The sequence below is a fragment of the Perognathus longimembris genome, chromosome 7 (assembly GCF_023159225.1).
Source record: "Perognathus longimembris pacificus isolate PPM17 chromosome 7, ASM2315922v1, whole genome shotgun sequence".
In the NCBI taxonomy this organism is placed as follows: domain Eukaryota; kingdom Metazoa; phylum Chordata; class Mammalia; order Rodentia; family Heteromyidae; genus Perognathus; species Perognathus longimembris.
Genome location: NC_063167.1, coordinates 45998257 through 46017871, shown reverse-complemented (window position 1 = coordinate 46017871; position 19615 = coordinate 45998257). Strand labels below are relative to the sequence as shown.

The following is a 19615-nucleotide window of genomic DNA, read 5'->3' as shown; positions in this document are numbered from 1 at the left end:
GCAGTTTATGGAGTGTGCTCCAAAGCTCTTTTAATTTCAGCACAATAACTGGCTTTTTAATAAGTAGTACTTACTGGTGTTTGAACTCGAGGCTTCCTGCTTACTCTGCAGGCACTTTACTGTTGAGATGCGCCTCAGCCTTTTAATTCCACTGCGCTTTTTGTTTGTTTGTTTTGTTTTGTTTTTTGAAGTAGGGGCTTATTTCCTGCCCTGGTGTGTACACCAGGACCACGATCTGCCTATTTTAGGCTTTCCATCATAGGCTTTCTACAATAGGTGCACGCCACTGCATCCAGTGGACTTTTCTGACTTAGTTGGCCTGGAACCTCGATCTTCCTAGTCCTGACCTCCATGGAGCATAGGATGAAAGGTGCCTGACACTATACCCAGCTATAGGTTGAGAAGGGGTATCACAAAATTTTCTTCCCCTGCTGGCCTTGAACTTTGATCCTATGGTTACAGGCATGAGCTACCATCACCTGACTAATAATTGATTTTTATTTTAAAAGAAAAAGACAACTGGATACTTTTCATAGCCATAAAGATAGAAACATTGGCTCATGGTTAAGCTGCAATTTTATGAGCATTTGCCTTCAGATAAAGTACAAAATAGGTAGCTTTCCTGGCAAATCCAATATTTTTTCTGTGTTCCTACTATATGGATATAATTTTGCAGAGCACTTTCATGGATAAAGAGATGAGGTGAAGCCCCAGAAGAGACATACCAGTCAGAAATCATAGCATATCCTAGAGTCAAACTGTTGCCATAGTACAAAATAAAGGAGCAATTATACCAAAAAGGAGAGAAATTTCTTTTGAATTAGGACAGCTATGAATTGGATTAACAGTGAAAAGAAAGGTATTTCAGACAGAGATCTGTAATTCCCATTGCATGTTTCAGTTAATGATGCATTTGTAAGAATAAATTTATCAGCTTAACCTTGGCTCCTGACAAGTAGCTTTAAAATCCATTTTAATAATGAATTTTATTTCCTTTGTTTATATGGACAAAGAAATAAGAACAAAGAAGGAAAAGAAGGAAAAGGCAATAGAGGAGCAGGAGGAAGGGGGTAGGAAGGAGGGGGAAGAGCTATTTTTTAAGATTTGACTTTGTCTTATTTGCGTTTATAAAAGAGTGCAGTTATCTAAGTCAGTCAGGCTTTCCTGACCAACTACATTGTTGCTAAATCTGTGCAAAATCTTGTGAATATTTTGTGCCTTGTATCTTAGATATCATATTGAAATGCATGAGTTCAACTTCAGCACTTATAATAAAATGAAGACCTGACCATATTAGCATAAAAATAAAATGTTTTAAGCAGTACTCTAGTTTTCTATTCTGTTTGCTGCAAGCCATTTATTTTTCATTCCCCTTTAAAGTTTCTATTTAAACACACCTCTTTGTCATATGCCGATAAATATTAAAATAACAGGAAAAATCTGCCTGACTTATTTAAGCTGATAATAAGAACAAAACACGGGATGTGTGGGTCCTCCTTCCTTTTCTGACTGTGTTTGACTGTTAAGGAGATTTTGAAACCCCTAATTACGTAATAATTGGTACTACAACAGTCTCTTCCCAATGAAAAGCCAGAATTTTTGTAGTTTGCCACAAAGACAGACCAAAACAAATTGCTTAAGTGTTATTGTCATTTCTTTAGTCCATTGTTTAAAACAAATAGCAAAAGGAACTCTAGCTGGCAAGCTGTAGTTACTATGCCAATAATCACTAAATGATCTTTCCAACAGCCTCTTAGCTAAAGATTTAATTTGTAGACTCACAAATATCACACACATTCTCCTAATGTTTGTTGGTACTTTTTTAAAAGATAGAAAATACAGTCTAAATATTCCAATGAGTATCAAAAAATCTTAGTTAATTTGGCAAACAGAAAGGCCAGCAGTGGTGCCTCACTTGTGGGCCATCAAGATAAAATAAAAGTTTTAAAACCTTCTCCGTGGATTTCCAAGTATGCAACACCAGTTATATGTTAAGCCATTCTATTTCTTTTTATAAAATTTCTAAAGGAAACAGTACATCCAGTACACTAGGTTTTTTAAGTCTATAGATAAGAGTATTATTTATGTCTTATTTCATACCATACAGCTGGAGTAAACTCACCTCCATTTAATGTCTTTCTTTCATTTTCATTCCTGTTTTCAGTCTTTACTTATACAAACATTTTTTAAAGCATATACCATAAATACTTCAGAAGCCAATGAGCCAATGGAATCTACTGCTTTTATTTCCTTCTTTCAGAAGTTTGGTTTTTATAGTACTTCTATCACACTTAAGGTCAGAATATGAACAGAACACTGCATCCAAGTAAGGAAGATCTTAAGAATAAAGGGATGAGACAGTCGCTCTTCTGGAAATAGAAAGGATATGGGTAATATTTGTTGTCAGTTGGTCCAGGAAGGAGTACATCTTAATTCTTTCCCTTGTTGTTTTGCTGGAGCCCACACTACAATAATGGGTCAGGTTCAAGGGAAAAACTTCCATTTGGGTTGTTTTTAAAGATCATTTACCTAGTTGTATTTTAAGAAGAATGTTCCTTGAACACATTTCTATGATTTTCCTTCATGATGACCCTTCCTTCCAGCAGCTCTCAATTCTACAGGAAAAGCAGATCCTCTCTTCTGAAAGATGAGAATTAACTTTCTTTCATACACACACACACACACACACAACACACACAACACACACAACACACACACAGACACACACACACACACACACACACACACACACACACACACACACACACAAAACGCCCTGAAAGAACAAAGTTGGATGAATTCCAAGATAAATGATTTGTAACTTGGAAAGAACCTTTGGTTTCACACCTGGCAAGGATATAGATTCAAGTGGGATCTGGAGGTGACGCTAAAAGGAAAACCACTAACAGGCCCGTGGGGGCCTGGGGGCCAATGTGCACACCTTGGGGGTCTTTGAGGTTAGCTTTCCTGGAGTTCACTGGAGCCAGAAAGCTGAAGTCAAGTTGTACTCTCAACAGAGTTCTGCCACCTGTTCCAGATCAGAACCATCACTACTACACATTCATTGTATTCTCAAATTATTTACTACTGCTTGTAATTTGTCCTCTCAATGGAACAAAGTGAAGCTCCAAACACCTTGAAAAAAGTCACCAAGAAACATATGGGGGAGCCCCAGCAGGTGAAGGAATGCTGCATTATTATGCGGTCCATTGTAAATAAGTGGCACATGCATGTGTAGTTTGAAACACTGCAAAAGATCTTAGGGCATGGCCTACCTTGCAGGTTGACTCTGGAGACAGAAGGCTGACTAGCCGCTGGGGACCTCCTGTAGGGAACAGGAAAAGAAGGCCTGAGTTGGTGCATTAATGCCTCCCACCCCTAAAATCCCTGAGGAGTTTTCCAGGTCATAATGAGCAATTAAGTGACATAATGCTATCTCCGGAAGGCAGGCTCCTGTAACATGGGTAGATGACTACAATTCTCTCACATCCAGATGGCCTGGAATTTCCCTCTCACTGTTCAGGATGCTCCAACCTACCAGGAAGGAAGTTGTTTACTCGAGGTCCCTAGGCAGCCCCTCTGTTTTAGGTTTTGCAGACCCAGAAGTCTCCCAGAAGAGGAGATGCTTGCTTAGGCAGCACTCCAAATGCCCAAGTAAATTCCCATTCCTTTAAGCAGAACTGTAGAAAGTTACATGCAGAAGAACCCTTTGAGATCTAGCAGTTCAGGAAACTGAGATTCAGAGGTAAAGTCATTTGCCAAAGGTCACAAAGGTAGTGGCAAAGGTAATCCAGTTTGCTTAACCTAGGGAACTGTCATGACGTGGAGGAAGTGTGGGGGTCACTCTTCCTTATAGCAAGCCTGATGATAAACACCAAGTAAAGAAAGAAAACAAACTCATGTTCCATTAACACTAGGGTTCCTCCTCTTTTTCTTTCTTTGCTTTTCTTCCTCTCTATCCCTACTCCAGTGTGGCTTAGTGTTTGGGCGCAAGGCTATGCCAGCAGCGCCAAGCTATTCTTTTATTTATTTATTTATTTATTTATTTTATTTTTTATTTTTTCTCAAATTTTTATTATCAAACTGATGTACAGAGAGGTTACAGTTTCATACGTTGGGCATTGGATACATTTCTTGTACTGTTTGTTACCTTGTCCCTCATCAAGCTATTCTTTTAATTCTTTGCAAGGCTCCTCTGCCAGGCACCTCCAGCCCTTTCTGGAACAGAGAGAGCAGAGCACACTTAAGGGTGCATTCGGATCCTCAAGAGGGCTTATTAAAACATTTTTCTGAATCTTCCCTCTGGAGTTTTTTATTCGGTGGGGCTGGGTGTGTTTCAGCTTGCATTGCTAACAAATTTGCCAGTGCTGCCAATGCTGCTGGTCAGATGACCACATCAACCTCTGGTGCTAGTGATTCTCAGCCTCACTGAGCACAAGCACTAGTAATGAGCAAGAGAGTGGTTACTGAGCATATGTGAGCATCAGGCACATGCAGTCAGTCCCAAAATTTCTTTCCTTTTCTCTGTCACTGAGAGCAATTTCAATATATATCTGGCACAGGCTTAAGACTATGTGTGTGTGTATGTACACACATATGTATATATAAATGTGTGTATATATGTATATATATGTATATATATATATATATATGAAAGAGAGATGGAGAGAATTTCTCTATGAATTTCCTTGCACAAGCAAGTTTGAGAATGAAGTCATATAAATAGCAGAGAAAGTCCTGCATCATTATTGCTAAGGAAGTCTCTTCAAAGTGGTTTGCCCACATAGATTATTTTTCTTAGATTTCACATGCTGCAAATGAATCTCTGATCTCTTAGGGATGACATATCTTCTATGCAATCATACATTGTGGCTGCAGTCTATTGAACGAATCCCAAACACTGCTAATTTACTTGCTGTTTGATCCTAGACAAAGGCCCTTCTTATCATCAAATGTTTCTGTGTGACAAGAGCAGGGAAAGTATCATCCAATGATATTTCTCTGGGAGACACAGTGCTTGGTAATTCTTAGCTTTCACTGGAAGCATTATCATTAAAATTTAAAGATAAAATACTGAGACTTACAGAAGTTAAGAAACATATTGAAACACTTGGTTTCTCACTGGTATGGCAGGATTCAAAACCAAGGTTTTCTGAATCAGAGTGTAAGCTCTTTCACTACACCACCTGCTGACAACACCTGCACTAATATTGAGGGCTGTTTTTCAGGAAAATTGAGAGATTAAAATCTAAACTCCTTGGCATGGCACAAAAAGCATCAACCTCCTTTTTCCCACTTATCTCTCAGGATTTCTCCTCTGCACCTGACATTGCATCTCAAACTCAGACTGGTTGTGTGCTTTTGTGCAGCTTGTGTTTTTCTTTTGTAGGACTTCAAAATTGTCAGCTGGGTGCCAGTAATCATGCTTGTAATCCTAGCTACTCAGGAGCCTGAGATCTGTGAACTGTGGTTTGAAGTCAGCAAGGACAGGAAAGTGTGAGAGACTCTTATCTCCAATTAATCACCAAAAAGCTATAAGTAGAGCTGTAGCTCCACTAGTATGCTAGTCTTGAGCAAAAATAGTTCAGGGACAGCACCCAAGCCCTGAGCTCAAGCCCCAGGACTAGCACACACATGCACACAAAATTGGCACTGTCTAATCAACCAGTGTCTAAAATATGAATTTTTAAACTTTTTGTAGGTAGGAAACAACATACACTACTAGATCCCATCCACAGTAGCCTCTTGTATGCCAGTACTGAGTAATACACATAGAATGGAAGAATGCAAACCTAAGTGGATAGCTGGATGGATGGATGGATGGATGGATGGTAGGACAGGTGGGTTAATGGATAGATACATGGATGAAATAACTGATGCAGAGCATACCAAGGTTAAACTCAATCACTCCTTTTGCCTTGAACATGTGCTGCCTCTTTCCTGCCATTTCTCAGGCCATTCCTCTGTCACAGAAGTTCTCTGCACACTAAATCTCCTTTGCCTCCCAAGAGGCAGTGTCTTCTCCAAGGGCTACTATCTACTTCACTGAAATAGTCCTCCTCTACCCTCCAATGGCATTTTACCTCTATCTTTAGGGTTAATTCTTCATCTTAATGAGAATGGGTGCATATTAACTCTACCATTCATCTGCAATCCATTCCCTCCAGGATGTTGTTCTGATACTTTCCCTTCTCTCTTACCAATGAATTTCCTATCAAATATTGGGAATTCTGAAAATATGGATGGATTTTTAATTAGATGAAACTTTGATGTGAAAGTGATATGAAGAACCATGAAGGTTTTACCTGGATTTCTGTTCACAAGGTCTTTGCATGTATGCTGGTCTTGGGGTTTGATTATACTTTGATTTTTCACTCAAGACTGGCACTCTGTCACTTGATCAGGATTTTTGTTGGTTAATTAGAGATAAAATTCTCATGAACTGTTATGTCTAGGCTGGCTTCAAAATGTGTGATCCTCAGATCTCAGACTCCTGAGTAGCTAGCATTAGAGGCATAAACAACCATCACCTGGTGTTCTTATGGTTTTGAGCCTACATGCTACCTACTGTTTGTGCTTTCTTGTTGCTGTATCTTTGCAGAGATTTGCTCTTTAACCTCTTTAACCAATCTCCTCTTTAACCTCTTTTAAATAGCCTAGGAATATACCAAGGTGCTGCTTGCTAAGCTAAGCCTTCCATCCTGTGTCTGGCCCTTGCCTGTGTGGTCATCTCCTATGCCCATCCTCTTGTTGCATTGCACATATTGTTTTACCATTTGCATCTTTCTGTGTATGTCCTCACTCACCTGGGAGAAATGAAAGCAAAGGTTGAGTCTCCTTCTTATTTGTAGCCCTGCAATCCAGCATAATATTTGGTATGGCATAGGCATTCAAAGCATGTTTATTGAATTCATAGAATGCTTTTAATAATTTTATTTTGTATCTATTGCTAAGTTCCAAAGAAGACTTTTTTTGTGAAGGAGCCATGGAACTATGTGATCCTAAATATTGGAAATATTTCATTTCTTAATAACATGATGATTCACAGGAATTTTCTCTGTGATTTCTGGAAGTTGTACATATTACAAAAATTCAATTTTCCTTGATTTCATCTGTAAATATATGGCTTTGATTTAGAGTTATTAATTAAGACCAAGTATCTCTGTATGGAAGGTTGGAAAGGGAGAAACTGTGTTTTTTTGGGCTATCGTTTATTCTTGATACCTAGTGCAAAGAAAAGGCTTGATACATTAACCCAATATGAGTAACTTCTACAAGCCACAGTAAACATGATGCTACAAGTTAGAAAACAATGATGACTGTGGGGGAAATGATATTGGGGAAAATTATATTGTTTGTACAGTTTCCAATGGTCCTTAATGTATGACAAAATAATAAGGAGCTGGAAGTTACAGATGGGACATGAATGGAAGGGATAGGGCAGTTAATACTTTACAGCTCTAAATAGCACAGCAGAAAGAGAACAGGGTTATGAATAAGAAGATAAGAATCCTGGTCCTGGCTCTGGCACCTACCGACTATGTAGCCCTCGGCTACTCAGGGAACCTCTCAGTTTCTTCCTCACTTGAAGTGAGCCAACTGCGACTACCATTTACTGCTGATTTACAATGTGCTAGGTCCTGCATGAGGGGTTTTCCATATATTTCCTCTCTTACTCTAAGGAAATTTGGCTAGGTTTTTCCAGCTCTAAATGCTCCAGATTTTATGATTCTCAGCTAATTTAAACCCCATGCCAAAGTACATACAGCAGTGAAAGACATTTCAGGTATATACTTTAAAAAGTGGTTACTAATTATTTCTCAAAGACCTTCATTTTGACTGAACTGTGCTTTGGAAGAACGTTAATGTGGTGATGGTACATGATTTTCTGGAAGCCACACATGGCATCCATTATGTTAGTGACATAGATTATGATTAAGGAGGATACTTTTGCTCCAAACTCCATTCCTGAATTTCAGACTACTGAATAATAGACACTCATCCACACACCATTATTATTCTACAATATAGTGGTGCAATACATTATTCCATGGGCCTGTTCTAAGCTTGTAAACGCTCTAAGGGTGCTTATCTGAATTAACAATCCCAAATGAAAGCCACATTTTTCAAAATTAACTCCTGGGACAAAGGAAATGTAGGTTTTAATTTGCAGCCAAGAAATACAGGCTCAATCAAGCACACCTCAATGGGACATTTCATGAAACTGCGAAGAAATCACCTCCACAGGAACTCTGAGATTTTCACCCTTTGGGTGCCAAAGCTTAGACAGACAATGGACCACTTTTATGCAGCACAGAGAGCCAAAAGATAAAAGGAACCTTAACTTATGAGAGGCGTAGTTCTATGTGGGAGTTCTTTTTCATATAATAAACCACACTAACCAGATGTCTCATGAAAACTACTCCAAGGACATAATTATTGCTTAAATGTTACATTCAAGGCAGGGAGTGGCACCCTGGAACCAAAGTTAAATATCCCAGAAAACAACTTCTGAATTCCATAAATCTTCCAGTTTCAGTTGTTAGTGTAAGTTAATATGTGTGTGGAAGATGAAGAGATTCTCTTAGCATGCTGTATACACTCCTGGCTGAGAATTTTGCTGTCAGGGCCTTTTCTTGCATTTTTTTCAGTTGTTTGAGAATACTGGACATACACAAATGGGAATCATTAAATTGACCCCCCACCCCAATTTCGACAGGCTATTCCACCTATAGCTGAGACCCATTAGTTGGTTGAAAACCAGGGTCTCATTCCTTAGGCTATAGTGACACAATCTTAATTACAGTTTGATAAAGCTGAAGAGGGAATTTGCCTGCCTTAAAATTTTGTTGTTTTGTATTGGTTATACAAAAAACTCAATAGCTATGCACGTATGATCATATAAGATGAAGCTAAGCAAAAAGAGCTCCAAGATATGCAAACAAGAGGTTTTTCATTGTTATTAACGTACTATGTGAAACTAATTCTTTTTTTCTTTCATTTTTCTTTCTAATGGTTTATCCCCCTATTTTCACCGTATTTGATTTTGGTACCCTGGTATTGTAAATACATTTATCTGCATTAGGGAAGGGGAACATCAAAATAGTGAGACAAAGGATAAAAGGTGAACCAATGCAATAGCAATATTACAAGATTCCAAGACACGATGTTGGAAATTAACTGTAAAATTCATGAGAGAGAGTGGGTAACAAGTATGATAAGAAATGTACTAAATGTACAAACTACCTCAGGTATATAACTATAACCCATTTGTATGTCACCTTGACAATAAAATTAAATTTAAAAAATGTTTGAATTTGACATCATGATTAACTGTACACATTTGGATATGTGCTTGTGGAAGATGAGTAGTTGTCTTACTGCTAGAGACATATTCTCCTTCATTAGTGTGGCACAAAGGGCCATCATTTGAAGGGTGGTTCTCAGGCAGATTGTGAAAATGGGCTCTGGGTCTGTTCTGTGTATGGTAATAATAAGCTCAGGGTACTTAGTTTCTGAAAGTTTATGTGGTCCAGAACCTCCAAGGCTTATTGAGAAAGTGGTTTAAGCTGACATAGTTTACTAATCACCAGGTTAGGCTAGATGCCCAAATACTGCTAATAGAGAAGAAAGCCCCAAGGCCACAGTAACAAACAAGCAGAAAAACTGGTGCCTACTTTTGCTGTTATGTAGTGTAGCCCTTCAGAGTCCAGTTGTACTAATAAAGATGCCTTTGAAATTTGTCCTTTTTCATCCTTTGCTCCTTGTTCTCACCTACATTACTCTGTCCCAGAATGTCATCCTTATGTGTTAATTCTCCAAGATAATGCCTTAACAAATGTCTCCAAGCAGTCTGACTGCCTCTATTGCACAAGTTCTTCCTAAGTATCTTGCTTTTCTAAAAATTTCCAGGAATGTCTCCCATAATTCAGGGAAACTTAAGAGGTGCAGTCAATGAGAACACTGCACTGCAAGATAAGACACCAGGTTCCTTGTGTGACTGCTACTTTCTGGAAGCTGTATGCTCGTATGTAAGTCATTTTCTCTTCTTAAGCTTTGTTTCCTTATCCAGAGATTGGATGCAATAATACCTGTCATGAGGATTTTTTAAATCAATATTTGTAGAGTGTAAACTATGTGGCATTTACTACTTAAAAATTCAAAGAAAATCCAATAAAAGTTTTGGCATCAGGGGCACCCAGTGTAGGGATGTCAGAGTTCCAAAAAGAAAGTGAGAAGGACCTGGATGATGGTGGCACACAGATATTACTTTGGAGGTGATAGACTGGGAGGCTGTGATTGGGAAGTTTATAGTCCAAGTTTATAGCTTCAACACTGGCAGGAAAGTCTTCAAGACTCCATGTAAGTGGAATAACCTGGGGGTGGTAGCACACTCCCTATCATTTTAGCTAGGGTGAGAAGCCTAAAATATAGTCCAAGAGCACACTTGGCTTTATCACAAAAACTAATGCAAAAGAGCAAAACAGAGTTAGAGACATGGCTCTGCAGGAGAGCATCTGCCTAGCAAGTGGGATGCCTTTAGTTCAAACACAAGTTCCACTTAAGAAAAAATAAATAAGTAAGGCTGGGCACTGGTGGCTCATGCCTGTAATCTTAACTACTCAGGAGGTTGAGATCTGAGGATCATGGTTCAAACCAGCCCGAGCAGGAAAGTCTGTGAGACTCTTATCTCCAATTAAGCACCAGAAAACCAGAAGTGGTGCTGTGGCTCAAGTGGTAGAGTTCTAGCCTTGAGCTGAAGAGCTCAGGGACAGCGCCCAGGCCCAGGGTTCAAGCCCCATGACCAAGAACAACAACAAAAAGCAATAGGAAAGAAAGTGTGAAAAGGTTTGTAAAGTGCCTTAGAGCAATTTAGCTAGGTGTGATAGGTCAGGGAAAGATATCTCAGGAAGACAGAGAGGTCCCCAATAAGGATGGAGAAAAAAGCATACAGAGAGCCAGTATAACACAATTGTCTGTCGATCATAGTCCCATGTGGCTAGAGACCTGGTCTGATTATTTACCACATAATCTTTAGGAACTTCATATTAAATCCCTTAAAAGGGCAGCAAACATGCCTGTTTTTAATCATTGTTATATCATCAGTGCTAGGCACAAAACAGGTACTCAATATTTGATAACATACATGTACACCTATGCATGGATGAACAGTATATACCAAATTAATACTTGTTGCATCCCAGAATCTTGGATTCTACAGTTTCCTAAGCCTGAGGTAATCTTTTCAAACATGCAGTAGAATGGAGTTCACAAAAGTGCAGTTAGGCTCATAGATGGAAATGATTTTGAGGAGAAAGTTAACGTAGGAAGAAACAAATTCAACTCCTTCATTTTACATGTGAGAAGACAAAGGATCAAAGATGTAAACTGAAGTGACCAAGATCATATATTTATTTGGTGTAGAGAAGAATGTAATTCTACTTTTACTCATCAAACTTCATGAACTTGTTTTTATAGCATTTAAAAATAGTCTGTATGGACTTGAAAGTTTCATACCTTTGAATTTGAATTTTTTAAATAATTGATATTTTACTCAAAAAGAATTTAAATAACCTTTGTGGACATTTTGGGTACAGAGTCAAAAATATCATTATTTTATTCATTGAGTCTCTGTGGTAGACTGTGCTAAGGGTACAAAATTAATAAAACTCAGGCCTGATAATTTCTAACGTTTCACTGACTTTAAAATATTATATTGCACCAGTGGATTTTGAAATTTCCTTGTGTATCCTAACTTATCTTGGAGGCTATTTCTCTGTGTGATCGTTACTTTTTAAAATACTGTTCAGTGTTTTCTGTCTTTCTGGAAGGGATTTGTTATTGTACACAAAGTCAGCGCTTACTTGTTGGATGTTCCATGAAGATTTGTGAGTAGAGTGAAGTTGTTCCTCACACTTCGCAAGCTGGCAAGGACCTAGGAGAAGAAGATTTCAGAAGACTGGTTAGAGACAAATGGTCAGGCTTAGAAGTCACATTTAGAGCATACTCATGAGTGAGAGCAAGCCAGGACAAGCAAAATACATACCTGGGCAAAAGGAGTGACGATCAAGTCATCACCATGTCTAGTGAAAAGGAGAAAAAAAAACACATTAAAATTGTGATGCTAAATTTGTTGGTAAGAGCAAAGCAAATGTCTTATCAGTTCTGTGTGGAAGGAAGGCAGAACTCCCAATTAGGAAGAAATGGAGATCCCAAGGGCTTGAAAGAAAAAAAATTAAAAACATATATCAGCAGGTTCATGGATTCTAGATTTACAGAGATTCCACATTTAAGCCTTTGCAAGTAAGCATGTATCCTCAGGGTATAGTTCCATTAAATAGCAGCCCTGAGTGCTGTAATTCAAAGCGACTTGTGGATTTTGGTTACCAGAGCCAGGAAATTCAAAGGGAGAGCTGTTCTTCACAGGCACACACAGTGTTGGAAAAAATGGTATAACAGGCTGGATAAAGGTTAACTTTGGATTTCCTGGCTTTTGTTGATTTGAACCACAGTTTTAATGGCATTTAAAAAGAGATTTCTTTCTGGGAATCCCATTACTTTCTTGTTTTTAATATACTATTTTTTTTCTTAAAAATATCCAAGGGAAAGATTTTAATGGGTCAGACCAAACCTACAAAAATCATAACATTTGGTACCCCAAACCTAATTATACTGTCCTTAATGTGTTGTAACCTTAAGAGTATATTATTTCTCTGGCACTTGTATTAATAAATCAACATAAGCCTTCCTTAGCAAGCTTTTAAAGCTATTAGAAGACATACTGGTCTGGTCTCCAGTCATAACTCAGGCCAGTTAATTGTTCTGATGTGGATCAATAGCAGCACAGGAGCCGGTGACACTGAGCTGCCCTTACTGTCTGTTCTAAACTCCTCTGTCCTCACTCTCAGTACACAAAGACAACACTTGGTTCATTAGATGCACTAGAGCAATCTTCCTTCCAGGACCTGGGTGAGAGCTGAGGATCCAGAACTGAAGAGCATAGCCATCCACCTAGGTTTCTGTAGCATTTACTTCAAACACAGCACCCTATTTAATATGATGCCTCCCACCTTTGTCTTTAGCTAGAAGTCTCCTCAAGGTAACTAGAAATTTTCTTGTGTATTTGCTTTATATCACACACATGCACACACATGCACACACACACACACAAATAGTCATATAATGACACTCAAGCCTTTTGTGTGCATTATCTCATTTAACTTTTGCAACAGAGCTATGAGGCAAGTACTGTCCCAGTCTCATGTGTGAGGTGACATCAAGATGCAGGGCCACTAAACAGTTGCTTAGCTAGCTCAAGCAAATATGAGGAAGAGCTATCGGATTCCTGAAATCTGTGCTTGTAAATACCATGCTTCTCATTTTATGATATTGCACAGCTGTAATATAAAATTGTACAGAATTCACAATCCCACAAATTAAAACAGAGTGTGAGAGACTGAAAAGTATTTTTAAATATAATTTTATTGATGTACAAAGGGGTAACACAGGGGAGTTATCGTTTTACAGTTCAGAAAATGTGAACATTTCTCTTTTTTTTTTTTTTGGCCAGTCCTGGGCCTTGGACTCAGGGCTTGAGCACTGTCCCTGGCTTCTTCCCGCTCAAGGCTAGCACTCTGCCACCCGAGCCACAGCGCCGCTTCTGGCCGTTTTTCTGTATATGTGGTGCTGGGGAATCGAACCTAGGGCCTCGTGTATCCGAGGCAGGCACTCTTGCCACTAGGCCATATCCCCAGCCCCGTGAACATTTCTCTTAAGGGCAAGGTCACATTCCCTCAGTTTCTTCCTCTAGTCCCTGCCCAATGAAAAATATTTTTTAAATATAATGCACATAAATATAGAATGAGAAATTAAAAACATAGATAATTAATGAGGTATAAAGAAGAGATTACTTATAAGGTAGAATAAGTAGAAAATACTTGATAGAGTGAGGGGTATTTGAGATGAATTCCTAAGGTGAGGACTCAGTAGATGCCATCAATGAGAGAAATGGCAAGAATAAAGGGACTGAAATGCAAAAGCACTGAATAAGCCCATGAGATAATTGGTGGCTGTCAGGGTAGAGCTGAGCATATGAACTATGGAAATACTGACAGTAAGTTTAGGTTCTCACACTCATACTGTGTCCACAACACAGACCATGAAATGAGTTCTGAACTCAGTAGGAAGAAAGATGAAACAGTGAAGGTTTCAGTGAGATAGAAAGTGAGGTAGAAAGTAAAATATGATGGATGTTGAAGAATGGTTTGGAGAGGGAACAGTTCTACAGGGAGTAGCTGGTCGAATGTGTCCATGAGAAGAAAAGGAAATAGCCAAGAAAGAAAGCAGAAGTGACAAATTGAAGGGACTCCAGTGGTCTTCCTGTGACTTGGTATTTAACTCGACAAAGAAATATTATCTATTTATTTAATTGGAGACAGTCCTGGGTCTTGAACACAGGTCCTGGGCACTGTCCCTGAGTTTCTTTTGTACAGGGCTAGTGCTCTGCCACTTTTGCCATAGCTCCACATCCAGCTTTTTTTGTGTTTAGTAATTTTAATAGAGATAAGAGTCTCATAGATTTTCCTGCCTGGTCTAGCTGTGAACTGTGATCCTCATATCTCAGCCATAGTTTAACAAGAAATACCTAGGGAAAAAATCATGAGGAGAAATAAGGATGTGAGAAGACGATGGGGAAGTTTCAAGGTGTGTTGAGTTTTTGTGGTGCATGTCGAGTGTACCTGATGAGGACACCAAGCATGAAGAATGAAATAAGGGCATTTGAGTTACAGAATTAGGGGATAGTTAAGGCAATGGCAGCAGATGGAGTCCCAAGATGGCAGTATAGATAGATACTGACCCCAAGAAAGAAGCTTAGGGTTCTTGGGAGAAGAAAGATGATATAAAGTTAGCAGTTGTAATAAATACAATGTGATGAATTGTACTTTAAACTTCCCTTTCCCCCCAAAATGCCATAGGATGATTTTTGAGATGAGTGAAAAAGCTTGTGGTTTCTTCTGATTTCTGACGTTGATACTGTTCCTGAGATATCAACGTGAGTGAGGGACAAGGTAATAGATTCAAGTGCAAGCAGATCTTCAATGGTTTATGGGATTCTGGCATCTAAATATATGATGAAAATGTATTTGTATAAGCAAATATCTGTGTCCTAAGTACCCAGAGATTATACTGATCAGTGAGGAAGAGTTATTAAAATAGCACACAGTAAATTTTTCTTTTTTTCTTTTTCACATCAACAACATTAGTAGGGTGCTATTATCTTAGTTTCGAGATTCATGAACCAAACAATCAGAAGCAGGAGAAGATCTTGAAGATCCCCTGAACTGACTCCATCAAAGGATGTGGTTGGCAAAGTTAAATGATGTATATCAGACAATAGCTGCTGGAAAAAATTAGCAAATTTCTAACTACTAAGGAAGAAACAAAATTAAATTGGAAAAAGAAACCCTCTACTTGTTACTAAACCATTAGGAATTTTTTAATTCATATATTATCAATCAAGAATAAGGTAGCTTGGAAATAAATACAAAAACATGTATTTTCATAAAAATAATTCCTAAAACTAAAAACAATTCCTTTCAGGAGCAAGGCCAGATACAACTATTGCACGAGTACCCTCTAGTGACCAAAGTAGTACATTACCATTTTACAGGATGTATATGGACTCGTGATGAGAATGCTAGTCTTGGAACTGAGTCTTAGAATGGGATCTTGGAACTGAGGTGTGGGTGTGAATTAGACAATGATATAGTTATCCAGAAAGCAAAAACAATGCTGATTTTCACTGCTGCAGACTGAACTTTATTAATTAATTTCACTTTTCTGTTTCCTCTCTAAACATAGAATTGTACATGTGCTCCCTTGTAACTGATTTTAGTCTTTTATAGTGATTGATACCAGTGGGCAGATGTTGGACAGGATCGATTTGCTGCCAGCTACACCATTATTGTTTGTGAGTCATTAGACAATCTTTCCATATCTCCATTTCTTCATCTGTAAAATGGGGTTCCTATAATGGGCTCTTGTACTTCTACAACTTTTAATAAGTTTTTGTTACAAAAATGTTTATTTAGTAAAAGTTATTCTTAGCCAGATGCCAGTGGATCATGCCTATAATCTTAGCTACTCAGGAGACAGAGATCTAAGGATTGCAGCTCATACCCAGCCCAAGCAGGAAAGTCCAGGAGGCTCTTATCTCCAATAAACCACTCAGAAAAAGCCTAAAGTGGCCCTGTGGCTCAAGAGGTAGTGTGGAAGCCTTGAGCACAAAGAGGCTCAGGGACAGCACCTAGGCCCTGAGTTCAAGCTCCAGGACCCCCCCCAAAAAAGTGTTCTTATTAGTAGGAGGTATCTTTGTTATTAAAATTAAAGTTTCTTGCCTTTCTTCCCAGCTATTCAGAGCTTCCTTAAGATATTAATGCCTTCTCCTATTTCAGTCTAATGAACTCACCTTCTATTACACACTAGTTTGCAAAGTGCTTTCACAGACATTATTTCATGTGATGAAAGTAAGTTCCTGATCTCAGGGAAATGATGCAATTGCCTATCTTATTGGCCAAGCTTGAAACTTCCCTCTCCCTTACTTCACATTAACCACAAACCCCTGTTGATTTTTAAGTCACAAATATTCCCACTAAGCCTACTCTGATGTGGTTTGCCATCCTCTATTATATGTATTACCAAAGCAGCCTCCCATCTGGTTCTTTAAGCTGTTCCATTCTCCAAATCATCCTTCACACTGCAATTAGAGCCATCTTTCACAAACAAACTTCTGATCATATATCTTCCTTCCTAAAATTAAGGCCTGTACTAGTTCCCCACAGTTTGCACTCAGCATAAAGAACAATTCCTGGGCTTTTAATGACAAGGTTCTTGTTTCTTCTCTTTTACCACTTCCCTAACACTCATGTTGGCTATTTTGGCCATAATGCGTGGGGCCTCCCACAGTGTCATCCATAACTAGAGAGTTAGTTAGCACACTGATCTTTTCTCTTATGTACCTTTCTGCCCCTATTAAAATCACTTACTGACTTGCTAGATCTTTTAGCTCCTCTGAAGACATAGTCAAGTACCTATTTAGGCAAATCCCTATAAAAGAGAAAATGAATATGATTCTCATGAAGGCAGGGAAGACAGGTAAGCAGAAATTAACATCATTATTTTTATTTTTCAGCTTCATGCAGAGTTGTTATACTGAATATTGCCAAAAGCTTAGCTGTCTAGACTCTTTGAGTTCAAACTCTGGGTTCACAATGCCCTCCTCTTTAAAGGAGAAAATTATAGTAGGTACCATATTAAGAATATAAAGATTAGATGAATTGATATATGTAAAGTACTTTAAATATTACATATTTAAGAAATGTGTGGTTTTCCTGACAAATAATTTAGACAATAAAAGGATCAAATATCTTTAACATCTATAGCACTAGTAAGGGAAATGGATATAAGTCAAAGTTAAGTCATAGAAGCTTTTTGTAGTAAATCAATAAACAGTTCTTAAATTAGAGTGAATCTTTTTTGTACTTTTTCATATTGGTCTCATATTTCATATTGGTGATAGGGTCATATGGTCCTTAGGTCTCATTTCTCTTGACAACCCTTTCTGGAAACCTATTAGTATCCATGTAAATGTTAGCATTCAAAGCTCTCTATCCATGGAAAGCTTTGCTCATGATGTGACCATATGGAAAAATCATGGTGCCCCCTTCTCTGTGACATTATAGGTCAATAATCAAAGCTGGTTCTACTGAAGACCCAGTTCCTGCCACACATTGGGGCAATAAAATTACCCTTGCCAATTTCTAGTTCTTTATTTCCCCATGGGGAAATTTGTACCTCAATCTGAGAAGGGGTTACGTTAGAGATGACTATAACCCAAGAACGGAACAAACACAAGCAGGCTATTGCCACATTCAGGAAAGCATCAGAAGTTTCTTTGGGGGCTCTGTGAAGACTTCATTTTTCTTTACTAGCCATCTTTACTTCTACCTCTCTGTTGTTAAAGTTAAAGCAATTTTTAACTTTCCATTAGTCTTTTCCCAAATAATATTTCTTGCTTAGTCTCCCCACTGAAAATTTCCTCCCATTTTTCTGAGAGAATTTGGACCTGACATCCTTAAAAGCTAATGTTTTTCTATTGTTAGGATTTAATGCAGCAGAATCATATGAATTTTATAAAAATTCAGAGCTTCTACATTGAATCTGAAGGATACCTTAACAGGGAACATCCTGTAACTCAACCATTTAAAGACTCTTGGTATATTATGACCCATCATCTCCCTAAATCTATTGGTAGAAGGCAGATGAAGAAGTTGGAGTTTATGACTTCTTATCCTCTATTTCAGCTTATCCTGAGCTTTCTTGGGAGAAAGAGCCCCATAAACATTACTTCAGTTTAGATCCAGATGTGTGTGTGTGAAACTGAATTTTCTGACATAGTCCTGATCAAATGAGATACCAGAAAAACATTGATACTATTTTTAACCATATTTTCTTATCTTTCACATTGGTAAATATAAATTCCTAAATTGGCAAGCAAGCATGAAAGTTTATACTGTAATATAAAATATTTTCAAAACACAATCTTGTGCTATTTTTATTCAAAAATATTTTACTATATCCTGTAATCAACATAGTGTAGTATTACATTGCCAGTTTTGCATACTTAGGCAAGACACTTTTTTCTTCATTTTTTAAATTAAACTTTATTGACAAGGTGTTGTGCAAAGGGGGTACAGTTACATAATAAGGCAGTGAGTACATTTCTTGTGATATCTTATACCCTCATTTTTCTTCACCTTCCCTAGATCAAGTATATCCAGTGTACCAAAATCATATACAGTAACCATGTAGGGTACGCCAAAGGAAATTCACTTAGAATTTTAAAGGTAACGTCAACAATAGAATCCTCTTGTGTCCTTCTCTTGGAGTTGTTTTTGCTTATCCTCGTCTTATATGATAATGTGTACATAGCTGCTGAGCTATTGTGATCCTCTGATAAGTCTATTCTAGACCTTTAGTAGTTTAGTAGTTGTTTGGTTTTAGATACATAATGTAAAGTCCCTGACCCAAACAGGTGGAAATACCATTTGAAAAGAAGTTTGTTGTTTTGCAGACATGGTCTCTACTGTCCCCACCCCCCTCCCTAACAGTCATATATCAAGGAGACCATGCCCCTTTGTTCTCTATGTTCTAGGCTTGTCTCGCTCAACATTATTTGTTCAAGTTCTGACCATTTCCCTGTGAATACAAATATTTTATTATTTCTAATCACTATGTAGTATTCCATTGTGTATAGGTACCTCATTTTTAAAATCCATTCATCTGTAGTGGGGCATCTAGGTTGTTTTCATATTTTGGCTATTGTGAATTGTGCAGCAACAAACATGGATGTGCAGATGTCTTTATGATATCCTGAGGCCTGTTGTTCAGGATAGATGCCTAGGAGTGGTATGGCTGGGTCATAGGGTAGGTCTATGCTGAGATTTTTGAGAACTTCCATACTGTTTTCCAAAGTGGTTGTACTAATTTGCACTCCCACCAACAGTGGAGAAGGGTTCCTCTTTCCCCGCATCCCCTCCAGCATTTGTTGTTGCCT

General features: G+C 38.2%; 1 protein-coding gene across 2 annotated transcripts in view; it reads right to left on the bottom strand.

Moving 5' to 3' along the window:
* Pde4b (phosphodiesterase 4B) overlaps positions 1–19615 on the bottom strand; it is a 445525-nt gene that overhangs the window by 106617 nt on the left and 319293 nt on the right. For both annotated transcript variants that reach the window (XM_048351502.1, XM_048351503.1), the window contains 3 exons: positions 12047–12083; positions 11865–11935; positions 3276–3325 (listed from right to left, as the gene is read on the bottom strand). In XM_048351502.1, coding sequence (XP_048207459.1) covers positions 3276–3325; positions 11865–11935; positions 12047–12083 — 158 coding nt within the window. The remainder of the gene's footprint in view (positions 1–3275; positions 3326–11864; positions 11936–12046; positions 12084–19615) is intronic.